The sequence below is a fragment of the Cataglyphis hispanica genome, chromosome 5 (assembly GCF_021464435.1).
Source record: "Cataglyphis hispanica isolate Lineage 1 chromosome 5, ULB_Chis1_1.0, whole genome shotgun sequence".
Classification (NCBI taxonomy): Eukaryota; Metazoa; Arthropoda; class Insecta; order Hymenoptera; family Formicidae; genus Cataglyphis; species Cataglyphis hispanica.
The window spans coordinates 7,224,063-7,241,624 of NC_065958.1; the positions used below are offsets into that span (position 1 = coordinate 7,224,063).

General features: G+C 38.4%; 1 protein-coding gene across 3 annotated transcripts in view; it reads left to right on the forward strand.

The window, feature by feature from the left end:
- LOC126850030 (protein Wnt-6) overlaps positions 1-17,562 on the forward strand; it is a 92,543-nt gene that overhangs the window by 57,321 nt on the left and 17,660 nt on the right. For 2 of the 3 annotated variants that reach the window (XM_050592625.1, XM_050592627.1), the window contains one exon: positions 15,330-15,550. In XM_050592625.1, coding sequence (XP_050448582.1) covers positions 15,352-15,550 — 199 coding nt within the window. In that variant the 5' untranslated portion in view covers positions 15,330-15,351. Of the gene's footprint in view, positions 1-309; positions 2,105-15,329; positions 15,551-17,562 lie in introns of those variants that run through there. The other variant, XM_050592624.1, reaches the window with a different exon arrangement.

Below are 17,562 nucleotides of genomic sequence, written 5' to 3' on the forward strand. Positions count from 1 at the left end.
AACAGAACGTTTTTTGGAAATTTCAATCTTTACGCTCGATATATTTTATTTTTATATCACGAACATTTATTATGTATGTACATCATGTAAACATTGAGTCTTTTTTTATATTTCCTTTCAAAATTGTATTCTCTCTTTGTGACGATTGTTCTTGTTGACGATTTTATAATCGCAGCACTGTCATTCGCGTCGCCTAGTGTTGATCACCTTGACATTGCGCGTTCGAATCTGAGAGATCGAGGCATATGATGGTGCCTCCCTCCGTGGGATCCTAGGCATTGGAGGCAGAGAGGAGCCCACGCAAGCGGCTTCTCGTGCCCAGCGGGTTCCGTAGGCGAGTTAAAAGAGGAAAAGAGGGGTTCGGTTGCGACTCGTTGCCGCCGAGCGGCGCTCACCTGCCTAGTCCGCAACAGTCTCATACAGTTCGCTACGGCCAGGAGCTTCGCTGGCGATCGCAGACATCTCTCGCTGTCTCCCCTACCATCTCGATTTTTCCACCTCCGCAGGCTCCCTCTCACAGGTTTTCCACCCTTCTTTCCCCACTCCTCTCCCCTCGCTGTAATTTCCGTCCTTGTGTCAGCTTCCCTCCGCACTCCGTTCCCGCCTACAATTTTTTTTTTTTTTTTTCGCACGCGTTGCACGAAATTTGCGAATCTACTTCCCGCAATCGATCTGCTTGAACGCGGAATTGAAAAATCTTCAATCGTCTTCCCTCAAGGGGATGATCTCCTCCCCGAAGATTGCACCTTTTCGAAAGACGGCGAAATCGAGGATGCACCCGTTGCCGACTTCGGTGGCGGTGATCTCGCGGCAGCGGTGGTGATGGTTGTTATGGTGGTGGTGGTGGTGGTGGTGGTGATGGTGGTGCTGGTGCGTGGTGAAGAAGAAAAGGAAAAAGAAGAGGAAGAAGAAGAAGAAAACGGCGCATGTTGGTGGGGGCAGCTCTTCTCTCTGCTCCCCAGAAATCCGTTGGTGGGGGTAAGGCAACACTCAAAGATCGTGGTGACGTAGTTCTGGCAGGAACGCGACGCGTTTTTGTCCACGTAGCAAGAAAAGAGAACTTTCCTACGCCTTGTCTGTGCCTTACGTGGTCGGCACTTTTGAGAGAGAGAGAGAGAGAGAGAGAGAAGGAGCAAGACACGGAAGTAGAGAAAGCGAGGAGAAGAAAGAGGACGTCAAATTCTTCGACAGACAGAGAGAAAAGAAAGAGGGAGTTAGCGGGAAAGAGAAAGAATCAGAGAGAAAGAAAGAGAAAGAGAGAAAAGAGAGGGTGATTGGGGTGGGGGGAAAAAGAAGCGGCAGATGATTCAAAGGACCGGAAGTCAGTGGTCCTCTCTCTTCCGGATCTTTCTTGAATTGCGAGCCTCTTTTTCGTAATCTTGAAGACGCGCCTCTTTGACGACAAACTTTGCATTGCCCTTAAACATCCTCAGCGCTATGATCATGAGGATCAAGCGCATATCATCATGGTGGCGTGATTTTGAAGTCGTACCTTTGCTTTGCAAGAAGTGTCAAGAAACGCAACACCGAGAATAATTCTTCGACAAGAACGAAATAATCGAGAAGAACTTTGCATGGGACAAATGAATCTTCGGCAAGAGATGTGATCATCTTTCAACATTATTCTATTGACAGTTCTAAAAGAAAATCTAGTCTATCGGAGAAGCTGCGAAAATATCGTGAAAATCGATTTGAAGATTTCAAGAGAATCCACGATATTCTGCAATCGAATAATCACACGTCGCAATGTCAAGTTTTATTGGATGTATTGACAAGGAAGTCGCGCGGGACAGTTCGAGTCAGTGCGCGTGCTAATATTTGAATACAAAGGTATATCTGAAATTTAATAGAGGATATACACAGTGAATTCGCGACAATTCGCATCCCATCATATTCGCAGTCGATCCGGTGAATCCGTGAACATTGCTGTCGCATTCGACTTTGTTTCGCGATTTTCATCGATAATTAGTGAGCAGAGCGGACAAAAAAAAAAACAATCGGTAATCTTGCGAAGTGTGCTATCAGGTGCGGAGGGGATGGAGATGCGTTCCGTTTTCGTGGCGATCTGCCTCCTTCTCGTCACCCCTATCACCGGCTCTTTCTGGTGAGTGATTCATTTCGTTCTGCGATATACCTTTCTTTTTTTTTTATTTTGGTTATTGCAAGATATTTTTATTATATTGTAAATATATTTGTTTGGTTTACATTAAGTAGACCCTACAGCGGGGCCACCCAAATGAAATATATCAAGGTTCCTTTAAAAAGGGTTTTTATTATTTTGTTTTTATTACTTTTTTTGTTAAAAAAAATACTTTCTACTTTGTGCTTTAAATGTAAGTACCTGAGTTTTTAAATTTTATTTGTCTAATCGAAGATTATGCAAACAGTTACGACACAAAATGACTAAGAGAAAAAAGTCATACATTTACAACAATGCGAGCCTCTGCGTTACGTGTGTATAATGAGAATTTATATTACACCTTACGAACAAAACAAAATCTTTGTACAATACCTTTCGGTTTTATGAGTTTGACGCATAGTAAATGAAAATGTTTCTCACTATTTTCAACTTGATTATCTTAACGCTCGGTCACGACGGTTGCCTCCACGATAGGAATAACAACGCGTTCTCACTTCCCTCGTCGAAGTCTCTCAAAAGTGAGATAAAGAGTGACACGTAACAGCCCGGCATATCCTTAGCGCCGTAACACGTGACGGCCATAAAAACGAGGGTTAAAACAAACATAAGTTATATGTATCTGGTATCTCTGGTAGCTCGCACTGCTTGCGCTAGGTAAGAAAAAAGAAGGAAATATAATTCCTTTAAGAAAGCTCTATTTAAGATTCGTGTCTAACTTGCTGTAACAAGTACAGATACGAGCGATACGTTTCGGCGCGATTCCGCCGGCTTTATTTTCGTCACAATTTTCTCTTTCTTACGAAATTTCTTTGCTCGCGTTAAATTTTCCATAAAAGTACCTAGCTTAGCTCACATATTTTAACGACCTCATTATGTAAATTATGTGAGGAATAAATTCTCATCGTGTTTAAATAACATCCTTTTTAGCTAATTGCTATATTTTCGCTCCAATAACGCTCTAATAATTGTACTTTAAATCTTACACAAGTGCTGCAATGGATTATATACGAGATTTGTCGCTTAGTTGCATTAACGCCAATACTTGGTGAACATGAAGAACTAATGAATGTGCTCCAGTTTCGAGATGCGTCATCTGGGTTATCAATTACATCGCACGTTACGCGCACGTAAGAGATGAGTAATGGCACTATAAATCCTCCTTTGGTAGTTATCCATGCTCTTATAAGCAGACTGTGTCTCGAGATTTATAGCTTCATTTTGTGCTAACGCAAGTCGCTCATTACTAACGGCGCGCGAGATGCTTTTCTAAATATCTCTTTATTTCTTAGCATGCGATCTTGGGTGAAATCTTTCCCATTATTTATGAAATTATTCTACTTCGGCTTGTTCTTAAACTATAATATTACGAATAAACTTTGTTTCGGTTGACGGAGGACGAGATTCTCTGGAATATCGAACGCGTAGCGCGAAATCAGGTGACACTTTCGGTAGCTGCGTGGCTGAAATTCAATTTATCTCGACGAGTAATAATAAATCACTCGGTAGTGCGACATATTCACTGTGTACGACACTTTGTTATGCAAATGTTTACACGATGATAGACCGTTATCGTGCCCGTGTCACTCGGGATTACACAGCATCCGGAGACGGACCATCTCGTAACTATCTTTTAACGAGCGCATCGCGCGCGCGCGCGCGCGCGCCTGAACTTTGCGTGCATCATAACAAGGTGAAAATTATTTAATTACTATCATTTACCGAAAACATTAATTATTATACGCACGATTATTAAATAAATGTTATTAAAACAATTCTAATCACGTAGCATCGTAGATTCTTGTTGTATTTATGCAAGTAAAATGCTTTTTCGACGAATACGACAGGGTTCGCAGGATAGCTCTTAGGGACGAAGAAGGAGAGACCCTCTCGAGATCCGTTAAATATTTGTTTTCGATTTAAAGCGGATTTCTGCGTTCTGACGATGTTGTGAGTCCGCACCTTGTTGCTTTCTGGCACAGCCGTCGTTCACGGCGTGTTTGATAAATATATTAGGAAGATGACGGTTTGGTGTGTTTCGATAACAGGTATTTAACGGTTAGACTGGAAACTTCTTGCTCTTTTCTTCTCCGCGTGTTTCGTTTATCATCTGCAAGTTAATCTACGGCTACTATCGCGTATACGAAGATACCTATCGCATTGTTTTATGTTTCAACAGTAATAACGATGCATATAGCATATGACAGGCACATAAATTTGCTCTTGCATATAAATAGATGTCATAAATTTATTAGAATCATTATTTATTAGCTATATACTGGGTTTTATAAATGTCAGCAAAATTAATCTTATTTTATTATTTTATTTTGATATTTTATATTGATATTGCTAAAAATAGCATGGCTATTAATCATATTATAGTGATGTGCAATCTAAAAGAATATAAATAGAATCAATGTATTAACGTCGATGCAATGTATTATAAATTTCTTGATTATTTTGCGGGAAAAAATGATCAAGAAACGAATTAGAATTACGCGTGGCTTTGATTTTATTGATTCTACACATTGTATCTCAATATATTCAAATTAGATGAAAAGAGTTTGGAGTATCTGATAGAGATCAGAGTTAAAAATAGGATTGAGAAATGTTAAAATTAAATAATGGAGATTCGCGAATATGTTTCCACTCGAGATCCGGCGAGATTCGTCATCTCTGCGATCCTCATTCCTGCGGAATGCCATTCCTGCTCCGAAAATATCGCGAGGTCCATAAATCAGTCGCTCGTACGATCGTTCGTCATCGAGTCGCGCATTACGCCGTTCTCGCGAGTCCTCCTAAGGCCCCGCGAGGACCCGGAGCCCCGATTATCCGATTGGAACCGGATTCCCTTTCGTCGATTCGGCATTCCTCGGTTTTTTCGCGTCGAATACTGCTCCGTCTCCGTCTCTCGTTCTCATGTGCTCGCGCGAACGTCGCGTCCTTCCGTCCTTCTCGCGCGGTCCTCTGGGAACGAAGGGACTCGCGGAGAAGACGGAGGAGGAGATGGGCGATTCACGAGGGGACAAAGACGACCGAGTGGAGGAGTAAAGAGGTAAAGAAGTGAGCGAGGATGGACAATGGTCTCGCTCAAAGCGTCACCCGTAAATCTCGTTGAGCGCGTATAATTTGTAAGTCGGTGGGAGCCCCCTTACGTTCCTCTCCCTCCCCTCTTCTCCTTTCGTCCTCCGGCAACCGCGTTTCTTCCCTTTCTCGCTTCGAGATCCGGAGAACCTTAACCAAGGATCGGAGATACACGGAGTTCGTTCCACGTTCCTACAGCTTTCGTTCCAATCGCGTATCCCTTGGCGACTCGTGCATTTCTTCGGAGTGTTACATATTGAACGCGATATACTGTCGGTTTTTATATCGATATACAGGGTAGAAAAACAATACGCTCGATCGTGAAACTATCAGACAATGCTATTTTTTATTTTCCAAGATTTCTTTTTATTCAGGGATCAAATAAAGAAAGAAGTGATTATAATTTTAAAGCACTATTAAATGATGTATTTTTTTTCCTATGCAATCAGCTGTCAAACGTACACGTACACGTGTACACTATGTTTACTCCGAAAAATGATGGAAGTGGCGCTGGCTCTTTGCCAGTGGCAATTAATTATTCTAGAAATGTATTATCATATGCAGATGTAGAACATGATTCTATAATTACAGTAGCGAATAATGTAACAGCGTATTTTCAGAAAAGAATGACATTTATTACAAGTAGAATGCTTTAAAAAAAATTTTCATAGACAGTTCCTGCCTACGGTCATATTTTTTAATTGTCTAATTTGCGATTGCGCAGTTTCTCGTTTGATGCGATTTTTCCGTTGCTAATCTACGATCTTGAAATTACATTTTTATAGAACTGTGCGTGAAATTGCGAGGATTATACCGTGATTATCAATTATGCTACGGACCGTTCCGATTTTCATACGAGGCGGTCATCGCGTCCGCGATTCGCGTTAATAAGTACGCGCGTTTTCACGCGTCGCTTCGTCTCCGCGATGCGATCGAGCGGCGGATAGTCTCGCGAGATCGATCGCAGATTCGCGCGGCGCGCAAGCAAGATTCGCGAGAGCGGCGGCGAGATAAATGGACCGCATCGATGTATCGTAACGGCGATTCCCGTCGAGTCCTGGCGATAATACGATAGCGGACTCGCGAACCCGGCCAATGGGCCGCGGTGGGCAGTCCGCGGCTACCATCCCGCTGGTTGGACAACCCGATCCGCTCCCCCACGCTCTCACCTGGACCATTCTCTCTCGCGCGTTCTCTCACCTGCCGTATATTCATAATCATAAGACTGAACTCACCGCGTGCGTGAGCGGGCGCATGCGCTTTTAGATATATCGTGGATAGAGCTATGAAACGACGGAGAGCACAGGTGTGGATTTGTTTATTTAAAAAATTCAAGCGTGTAATTGAATGAGCCTGTCGATGACAAAACGATGTCTTATGCAACGGTGTTGCGCTTGATATTTTTTTTTTTTATACAGCTTGAATCGCAAAAGCCCTGGTGTTGGTTATAATAACAAAATCTGTATACACATACTAATTGAATTATTGAGCTTCTTGATCTCTTTTTTTTAAGTATTCTTTTTTACGAATAAAATGATAGATGGTTTTTGATTGTTTGAAATTTGCAAGAAATTTGTAATAAAAATTGTATCGTATTAATATAAAAACTCTGGAAAAATGTTTGTACATTTGAATATAATATACTTTTCATTTTAACATGAAGAATATAAGTTTTCTGTTATCTTTTTTAAAATAGCGTAAATGTAGGCCGTAAGCAATTCATAAGCGCTGAATTTTCGCTTGTCTATATGCAGGTGATTTCAGATCAATATTAGCGACGATGGGTTTGTTATAAATTGGATTAAATTAAAATCAATTTAATTACACACTCTTTATGCCTTCTATATTAATTTATGACGCGTTTTGCGAAGATATACCTTAAGCTTATAATGTGAATATTATTAGTTCGGGTAGCGCGTAATATTTCTTGATTACTATAATTATACGCGATGTAGTTACACGGTATAATTTTAACGTGAGTGATCGTATCGATACGGAAGCAATGACGTTGGTGCTAAGGCGGTCTTATAATGATAGATACGAATTTGATTCTCAGTTCATGCCAAGCAAGATTCAGGAGATCTTAAATCGATTATATTTTTTCATTTAATATGTTCAATTTAATCATGCAACTTTTCATATAGACGATTCGAATATAATATATATTTCTGTATATTTATTGTTATAAATCTTTTATTTTGGAATATTTCTTCGTGTAGGCAACGTGAAATCCTTGATCTTTGTGATGTTGGTGAAGCGAATGGCTTGTCGTTTTGCGATGGCGATGCGAAAATACTCATAACTCATTCCTTTTTTGCAACTGGTTATCCTGTTTGATACGCATCCGCCGCCGCGGATGCAAAATTTCTGAATTAAATATAGTGCCCCACTTTCGGAGTCATGAATACGCACGATCATCCGCAAGACGGCTTCTACCACTTGTGAGACGGAAATACGACAAATGTATAATTCACGTGTACTATGCACGCGAGATTGATAAATACATGTAGAATGAGATTTTAGCGAGCATTACATTTTTTTGGAAAGAGTATTTGGTGAGATTAAATTATAAAATATTATTAAATATTAATAAATATTAATAATAATTAATAAATTATTTAATAATATTTAATAAAATATTATTAAATATTAATAAATATTAAATATAATATTAAATATTTTATGTCACTTGTTTATTATGGCCAAATTTATTTCATTATAGCGGTTAATTTATTTAGCGCAGTCGAGTGGCAATAATACTTAATATTGGGACAGAAATCAGATCACAAAAGGTTTTATACGAGCGGTCATTTAACGGTTGGTTGTAATCAACAAGGCCGCTCGGTTAAGCTATGTAATTACGATCGTTTCCGACAGTTTACGGTGACATTCGCTATAAGTACATTGCGGTAAGATGAGTCGTAAAACGTTCGCGGATGATAACAGTGAGAACCTGCTATTCTAAATTACGATTACCGGATTTAATCGATATAAACATTTTATGCAGCGAGAACCAGATTAACCTTGTTTCGCGACTTGCTTCGTTTAATCTTACTCTCGGCGAGCACTGATAATTACTGTTCACTATTTTGTAATTTACGATTTATCTCGATCCTATATATGAATATAGATGCAATTTAAATTTGCAATCGCGGATTATTTTGGAATCTTTCGCGTTTTTATGTATGTATTAAAAAATTTATAATATAATTACCTTATCATAATAAATAATGTATATATTTATTTATTATTATTATTATTATTATTATTATTATTGTTAATACAATTTGTGAATTATTATTATATCATGAATGCATATTAGATGTATAAAGAGTAATGATTTACTGCAATATTAAAATATCATATAACAATATGTTTTTATCAAACAGAAAACAAACTTGTATTTTTTGCACACGCTTCTGTGTTTTTCAAGTATCTTTTTTGAAAATTTTTCATCGACGTTGCGTGCAATACAATATTTAAACAGCTTAAAAGACGGTTCTCATAGTTTGCTCTCCGTAGTTTGTTTTCCTTTTTCTTTTTGGCGAGCGGCACTCTAAAGAAATGCTCGATTTGTCACGACGCGGTGCATGTCAATCATGACCGGGTCAAAATACGGCGGACATAATAACGGCAGTGAACCGGCAATGACACGGGTATCAGAAACGGGGTGGTTAACGACGGGTGTCCGCGGTTGGGAAATGAGGGCCCCTCGCCCCCTTGGCCCCCATACTCGCACACTGGCTCTTCTCTTTGCGCGAAATGCAGCATAGCGTGACGCAACAGCACGCACCACGTGCGGACCACGCACAATGCTCATAATAATTTTCTCTCCTTCTTTCGCGCTATCGCTCTTGTTTATTTCTGCCCTTCCTCCACCTCTCTTTCTCCCTTTTTTCTTCCTCGTTGCTCTCTCTCTCTCTCTCTCTCTCTCTCTCTCTCTCTCCCCCTCTTTCTTTCTTCGCCTTGACCTCCTCGGAACTCTCGCTCGGTCCTCCTCCGTCACCATCGCGTTCGTGTACTACTGTGCCTATAAATGATTTAACGGACGTTCCCTCTACAGAGTGCAAAATTGGTTATGGTTTTGTTGCGCCAATGATATGGTGTTAATACGACCTTATGTCGGGCGTGAACAAGTACGTAACCCTTTTTTCAATTTGAATTCTCATTGTCAGCTATTCTTTTCGCGTTTACATCACATTTTTTTTTTTCATTTATTTCATTTTGACGTTCCTATAAACGAAATATATGTTAGATAAAAATTACTGCTTTCATTGTTATATAAATATTTTTGTTACATCTTTTTCTCTTTTCAAATTACTATACTAATTTTACTTTGAAATGCTATATTCAAAGTTTAATTAATTAGCAATATTCTTCGAAAGGTTTTTTCAATTAATTTCGCGAGGCATTTGATTGATAATATTAATATTATACATTATGCTCTTTTAATGTGTTGCATTTATCATTCATAATTGATTAATCCAAGAGTAACGTAATTTATATTCCTGGAATGCACGTTGTAATTGTATGCACGACAGGCTAGGATCGATTTGGAATTATTGGAATGCTAATGTTTACACGAGCGTGCAAATTCGCGCATTCCGAATTTCGAAATCTCGATTTCGGAGAAGTTGATTAAAAATTCGCACAGATTCGAGATATTGCGTATTTCTTTTTTCTGCCGCTCGATTCGACGTCCGAGTTTAAGCAAAGCACAAATTCTTTGCGATTCACGAAAAAGACTATCCAAAATGTAACCCGGTCCCGGTGACCCTTGCCATCAATTTGTTCGGGACATTCTCAGATTGAAGCGACTTGCTTTTTTTTTTGCCACTCATGGTTCTCGCTCCATGTATAAATCCCATGTTATTGTATTGTCCATTTCTTCTTCGTCTATAACTATCATAAACTTGATTACATTGCAGACATTGGCTTATATTCTGGATTTGAACACAGTTCAATTATAATATCGTGACTTTAACGTTGCAGAATTAAAGTTAAAAGAATCGTAGATATGTTATTGTTCCAAGTCATTCGATTATTTTCGATGAGAATTCTTTCATCGTTCGCGGTCGCGAAGAAAGTGAATTAAAGTCCAGAACGGAATGAAACGGGCACGCGTCCAGCATCACTTTGGCACATGTAAACTTTGTGATAGAATGGCTCCGTTTCGTTGTGCTACCCCTTTTCGTCATCTGCGTGGCCGCTTCACGTCGTCGAGCAACAAGAGGATGATTTAGATCGAACGCGCATATTTAGAAGCCGCGAACTGTTATGACTTTCTACTTCCTCTCCCCAGTCTTTTATAAAGCGCTCTGTCTCTTTCTCCCTCTTTCTCTTCTCTCTCTTTCTCTCGCGTCACGTTTCAGATGTGTTTTTTTACTTTTTTACCCGAATGTATCCTCGATACAGAATATAATTAATTTTTTCTTTGCATACGAGAAAATGATTCTTATTTTAAATTTTAGATTCTTGTTTTACATATAATCATGCTCTCATAATCTGAAGCAGGAATTTTTTTTTTCAATCTCTATCTCATTAATTCATTGCGTACGTATGAAAATAACTGAGCGATGAAAGTGGTAATAGAATGTTTCCAGCATTTAGTTTCTTGCGTTAAATATATCATATAGAATTAAAAAATTAATGATAAGCTGCTTGATCGTGTCATTTCGGATTTTCTCCTTTTGCAACTTCTTTCTGTCCCAATTTTTATTCACGATTGTGCAAAATATTTGAGGAATCTACCTGTGAGCCTAATCAACCTGTCTTCTCGTTCTCTCTTGTTTTCTTGCTTCTTTTCGCGTACTCATTTGCTGCGATCCCTTTCTTTTTCCCCGCATCTATTGCAGAACGTTTCTCTCTTTCTCCTCCATTGGCCGTTCGTTCTGCAAACCGGCCGGTCGAGCGAAAGAGGCCAGCAACGTTGCTCTCTCGTCACTGTCTATCCGAGCAGACAGCGTGGAGCTGCCTTCGAGCAAAGTGAGGGCGTCTAATGAGGCAATAAATAAGTCGACCGCTCTAACCGGCCTCTCCACGCTTTTCGTTCGCGACGCGACGTGTCCATCCTCGAGTTCTTTTCTTGCCTCCGCGTACGTGAGGTGGGGCCCATCTCCTCGATTATAGTCGAGTCTTCATCTCTTACCCCTCAGGCGTTTCGCTGACTCGATTGTCGTCGATTAAACCGAGTCTTCCCTCGTTTTTTTCATCTAGCGCAGCGGAATCCCGCGATATTTTTGCGAAGAAAGTTGCTTTCTAAGAAAAGAGATGCGAGCATACGATTGACAGGACTGTTTGACAGCCCGTTGCGTTTTTAAATTTGGCACGTTAGCTTTTGCTTCTATTGTAATCTATTTATCTTTTTGATAACATGAGTATTTTTTTGAGACATTTTTTTTTTCTTAATCTTTCTCTCTATTTCTACATACTTTTCTCTCTTTCTCATTATCTTACATTTTTTTAAACAATTTATTATACAAATACATCTCTAACGATTATCCTAAATGAAATGAATAAAGTCTTGGTGTAAATAAAAACTAGAAATAATATTAGTCTGTTCTAGAAAGTTACGAAATCGCAATCGGTACAGAACGGAAAACGAATGGCAACGTAGCTCCTGACCATTCTAACTTCCATTAACTTGCCTCCGGCGATATTAATAGTCACGGGTGTAAAACGTCCATGTAAACGGCGCTTGTCAAACGCGACGTGTTTGCTATAACGTCGCAACTTTATTATCCGCCCTTGAGGATTGGTCTTTTAGTATCGATTCTCAGTCTTGCCGTTTATTTGACTAACCAGGGTGAGATGCGTGCGGCCACTAGGAAACGATCTTTGAAGTCAAAAAGGTCAAATAAACCTTCGTCTAAAAGTTATCTTCGTCTCACGGCATGCGTTATTCCAACGAAAACTATCATCGCAAATTAATAAAACTAATAAAAAAGCAGTGATACACATCGTGATGAATTTTTTCTAAGCGATGCGGAATTTTATTTTGATTAATCTTAATAAAATTAATTAATAATATATAATTTAATTAAATAAATACATATTATTATAATAATTTTAATTAATTTTAATAAAATGTATACCATATTTTTTTTTTTTTTTTAATTTGCATGAAAGGTGGATATTTTAAAATTTATTTGAACAAGCCACGTGCATATATAAAGCTGCGCGTAAATGATTACCTCATCTTCTCAGCAAGCATATCCACACTTCCATTTTTGCTCACTTCCATAAAATCCATTACAAGGTTTCTCTATACCATCGTAATAAGTCACATTTAATACAATGTTTAACTTCTTGCATACGAGCGCATAGTGCGACTTTTCTCGGAAAAGCTATATCTATGTCGCTCATTCATTATATTGCGTCTAGAGGTTTCGTTGCATTCTCGCGCAGATTGATGCCGAGTCGAGAAATAGTACACGCGTTAGCTCCAAGAAGACTTCGCAACAGCTGGTCGTGATCTAACAATAAGAGAGCTGGAAAATACGTATAAGATAGAAGGTTGAGGATGTTGAGGAAAAATGAATCATTTCGGATTGCGTGATAAAAAATTAAAATTGCACTTGAAAAAAGTATATATTAACAGCGTTGAGAAACAATATTTGTTGTTGAAAATTATAAACTATCTCATATGATTTTACAGAATAATATATTATATACGCAAATGTTTTTCATTACGATAATAAGGTACCGTTTCTTTCGGAGAATCTCCATAGCATAGTGAAGAAGCTTCAACGCTTGTCGGCCGTCAGACTCTATCGGAATCGGGGTCCGAAATATCGACAAGTCAAAGTTCCTGCGGCTTGTAATCTGTCAGTGGGTCTGATCGTCCCGCGAGATATTACACGCGCTATATTTTGCTCCAAGGAGAAAAAGAGAGAGATTTTTTTTCTCTCCTTGCTCTTTCCTACCTATATCTCTTCCTATCTCTTTGTCTCGCTCACGAAATTGCTCTTCGAGATCGAGGAATTTCTCGTGAATTTCCGTTTGCCTATAGTCTCGTCTACCGTTCTTGTCATCGTCGTAGTCGTCGTCGTCGTCGTCGTTTCTCGGTTATAGTCGCCATTCTCAGAGGTAGCAATTCTCTTCGCCCAAATGACGATGTCACTCTCGTGCACGACTCTCCATGTCGTATTATCTCCATCGCTTCTTATTCCCCGTTCGTGCAGAACGAAAAGCGGACGAGCGAGCGAGGGGGCACGTCGGGCAGCGCGAGCAACCGTCCTTAACGGAATTATTGCCATTAAGGTCGTTGCATTCCCGAGAGGCCGTCGTATGTACGCACCCCGGCATCCTACCGACGCAGAACTAATGATCTTAATTAACGTTTCGTAACGAAGGTCGCCCAGACTGTCCTCTTTTTTTTTTTTTTTCTTCTTCTCCATTTTCTCCCCTTCCCCTCCCTGACCTCGCCTGCACCTGTAATCGTTTCTCTCTTTACCTTTCCGCCTTCGTGCTCATCCGCGCTTCTTTCTCGCTTATCTGCCTACTTCTCTTCTGCCGGTACTCTTCTGCCTCGTCGTCCTCCTCAACTTCTTAGTTCCCACTCGTGTGTTCGCTCGGAGTTCATTCCGCGTTATTCTTCATTTTTTTTTTTGTACTCTCAATACAATAAGGTCGTCTCCTGCCTCTTCGCACCCTCGACATACTCGTTCGTTCTTTCCGTTTTTAGATCGTCTTTCCCTTCCCTCGGAAATATTTTTCTTTTCTTTACGGCTTTCTTTTTTATTCATAAGGTTGATTACGTCGCTACGAATGTAATGTGCCAGAGCTTTAATTATCGTAATGACGTTAGCGTGTTTAGATTCGAGTATCGCACCTATTAGTCGTAATCCTTCTTCTTTCTCGCTTTTGTCAGCGAGTTTTTTTTTCCTTATTAAGATTCTCGATTTTGCTCTATTTCTCTTTGTCTTTTTCTGACCATTCCATATGCTCGTTTAATCATTAACGCCGTAATAAAGTTTGGTTTATTATCGCTGGATAATATCTGAAGATGTCTGGTTTATATTTAGAATGCAAAGGAAAAAAAGTAAAAGTCGAGAATAATAACGACTTTTGTCGGCATAATAATTTTCCATTGTGCCGATCACAATTGCATGGCATCTTCACAATTGCTATAATTCATTTATTGTTAATAGGCATAATAAATTATGTCTATTAAAGTGATCACGTAGAGAAAACCAGCCACAATCGAAAAAAAAAAGTGTACAGAAACTTAGAGCGTTTTTCTTATTAATTTGTTGCTCTATTATATAACTCGTTAGAATGCAAAATTTAATTAATCACGTAGCAGATGCGAAAGTTAATAGTATTAAGGAATATGTCGGGAATGATAAATTTCTCAGGCAATAATAAAGTAAATGAAAATTCTCCACAGATGGCGAAGCTTTGACTGATTTATGAGACACGGTGGTTATGCGCTTAAAGAGAAATAAATTCTGATCCAAACGCATGCAGTTAATCGCGAGGATCAGGACTGCGACGAAACACACTTGGCCGTTATAGAGCTACCGAAGCTCTACCGAGCTCTAAGAGAAAGAGAATAAGCGAACAGCGTCGAAGAAACTTTCCGCTTAATTTTGCACGAGCGCAAAATCGTACATTGCAATCGGAAAAATCTTGCGTGACTAAATAACTGATAGCTTGGCCGACATTATGCCAACGGGATTTGTCGCTTTCGTAAATTATCCTCTTCTATTTTAATACGTATCATCCTCCTCTATTTTAACGTTCGTGCCTCAAGGAAATGATGTTATTTTAAATTCCTCGTTATTTTAACTATAGCGTTCTATTTAACTGTCTATTGATCTATCTGCCGAGTATTGAGCAGAAATTTCCATTTTTTTACATTGTTTTTTTTTTGTCATTGTAAGGTAATATTATAATATAATTAATATTAAAATAAATAAAAAGGGTAAGATAATATTAATATCTTTGTAATATTATTTCTAAGAAATTACCGAACCTTTGAATAGATACGCAAAATGCATATACACATATATTTATGAAAATTAGATTTTTGGTTAATTTTCAGTTAATGTTGTATATTAATATGTTAATTGTCATATCTTCATTAGTGCATTTATTTTTACAGGACCGTAGGAAGCACACTGGTCATGGATCCGATGCTCGTCTGCAAGAAAACACGGAGGCTAAAAGGGAAACTCGCTGACATTTGCCGTAAGGAACCATCCTTGTTGAAAGAAATTGCGAAAGGTGTTCAAGTAGGAACCAGAGAATGTCAATATCAATTCCGGAATCGGAGGTGGAACTGTACAACCATCAAAAGATCTCTCAAGAAGATGTTGCTCCGCGGTAAGTTTCGTCGAATTGTACAAATCTGGAGAAAAATTCCACTCAACAGATTCACGAACCCAGAATTCTGAAAGCAATTAATTCCAGAGATAGTTCGATTAAATTCGAGCTTTTATATTTATTATTCGAGAAATCACGATCTTTTAAACTTGTTCGATGAAAATAGAGAAAGGCATTTCTTTTTATTAAATATTAGTACTTCTTGTTCATATAAACATAAACGAAAGGAATAAGCCACATACTCGAGTTTAGATCCTTTTGCGTACGTCAGATACTCGATCCCGTAATAATTCGTGAATCCGGTCGTATTATTCGCGAGTCATGGGCGCAAGGTCGAGCTCTATTCCGGGCAGCGGTCTCGCCGAGAAAAGGACTTTCGGTCCCATGGAGCCCTTTTCAGGAGCGAGAAAGGGGCCTGCGCACGACAATGCACACACTAGCGGCAGATTACAGGGCGCTACTCGTTCGACATTAGGCGAACCGGATGTCGATTACACACTCCCCTACGGGCCCTGAGGGCGATTCGTTACGATTAAATGCCGGTACCCGATCGGCACACCTCCAGAATGGGCTACTTCTTTAGGACCTTTAAGGACCTTTCTACGTGCGAGGCTTTTAAGGTACCTCTCCGCGTGTGGAGCCTGACGTTGACCACTCTATACCGATTCGAGTGTATTAACGATCGTGAAACACGATGCGCATAATAGCCTGGATATTTTCATGTTTTTATTACGGATAATCGACGATTATTCGATAAAAAAAAAATGATAGCATATTATTAAACATTATGCTCTTTATATTGTGTTTTACACTTATATTTCAATTATATTTATATCTAGTTTCTTCGGAAATAATATATATGACGGAAAAGTTATACTTTTATAAAAATATAAAAATTTTATAAAAAAGAAAAAAAGGAAGAAATATTTAAAAAAAGATATAAATATATAATATTTACATATATATTTTTTACATATTTACATATGTATTTTCTTATACTTTTAACGTTTATTCTTACATCCGGATACATTACAGACCTACTCGAATAAGTGGTAATTATTTTTAAATTAACCTTAATGGGAGATCTCTTAGACGTAGAGTTTCGGTGACTAGGAAAGAGGGATAATGACTACTGTCTCTAATGTTGGGACCGTTTCGACACGTACACAACTATGAAATCGAACTGTAAGGTGTCGTAGCAAATAGCAGCCTATAGTAATATGATAATAATGATAATCGTCATTATCAACGACGGTACTGATGGGAATGTTGGGAAATAAAAGTTCAAGGAACTATGTCAATTATAGATCATTCATGTCTTTACCTGTGTTCATGTCATCCGTTAACAAATTGATTTTTGATGACTTGCTTGTTTCGTCGTCAGCGATTTGCATCAAAAATAAAGATGCTTAGTGTACTATAACAAAGAGAAAAATTTACTTTGACCAAAGCTATTTGTGATACTTCATTTGATCTTGATAGCACACTGGGATGTATTTTATGACTTTCCAACATTCTCAAAAGATATTCTTATGACATAAAATATACAGTTAACAAATACAATTAAGGAAATATATTTATATAAAGGTTTCCATTTATAGAGATGTCAGATTATTTTTCTCTTTCATTGGTCTTGATTGTAATAAACTGTTTTTTTTTATTCAATTTTTTAATTGTTTATAAATATATTTTTAATTTATTATTTTTTAAAAACGCCTTTTATAAAAATACAATAGCATTTTTCACAGAGAATTAAAGCTGCATACATTATTATTATTATTATTATTATTATTATTATTGTCTGAGAAGATTATCCTATTTTTTCCATAAATTTAGCGCAAGACGCTAATGAGATGTTAATTTTCGTTTCTAATTTTATCACAAGACTATAAGGCATTTTCGAATATTATTGTTGTCGGTTTTGCGTAAACAAACACATCAATGCGTTTATTGAGACGCGGGAATAGGTAAACAAGGATGAATGAATTTCATCATCATCGATTGACTCTCAT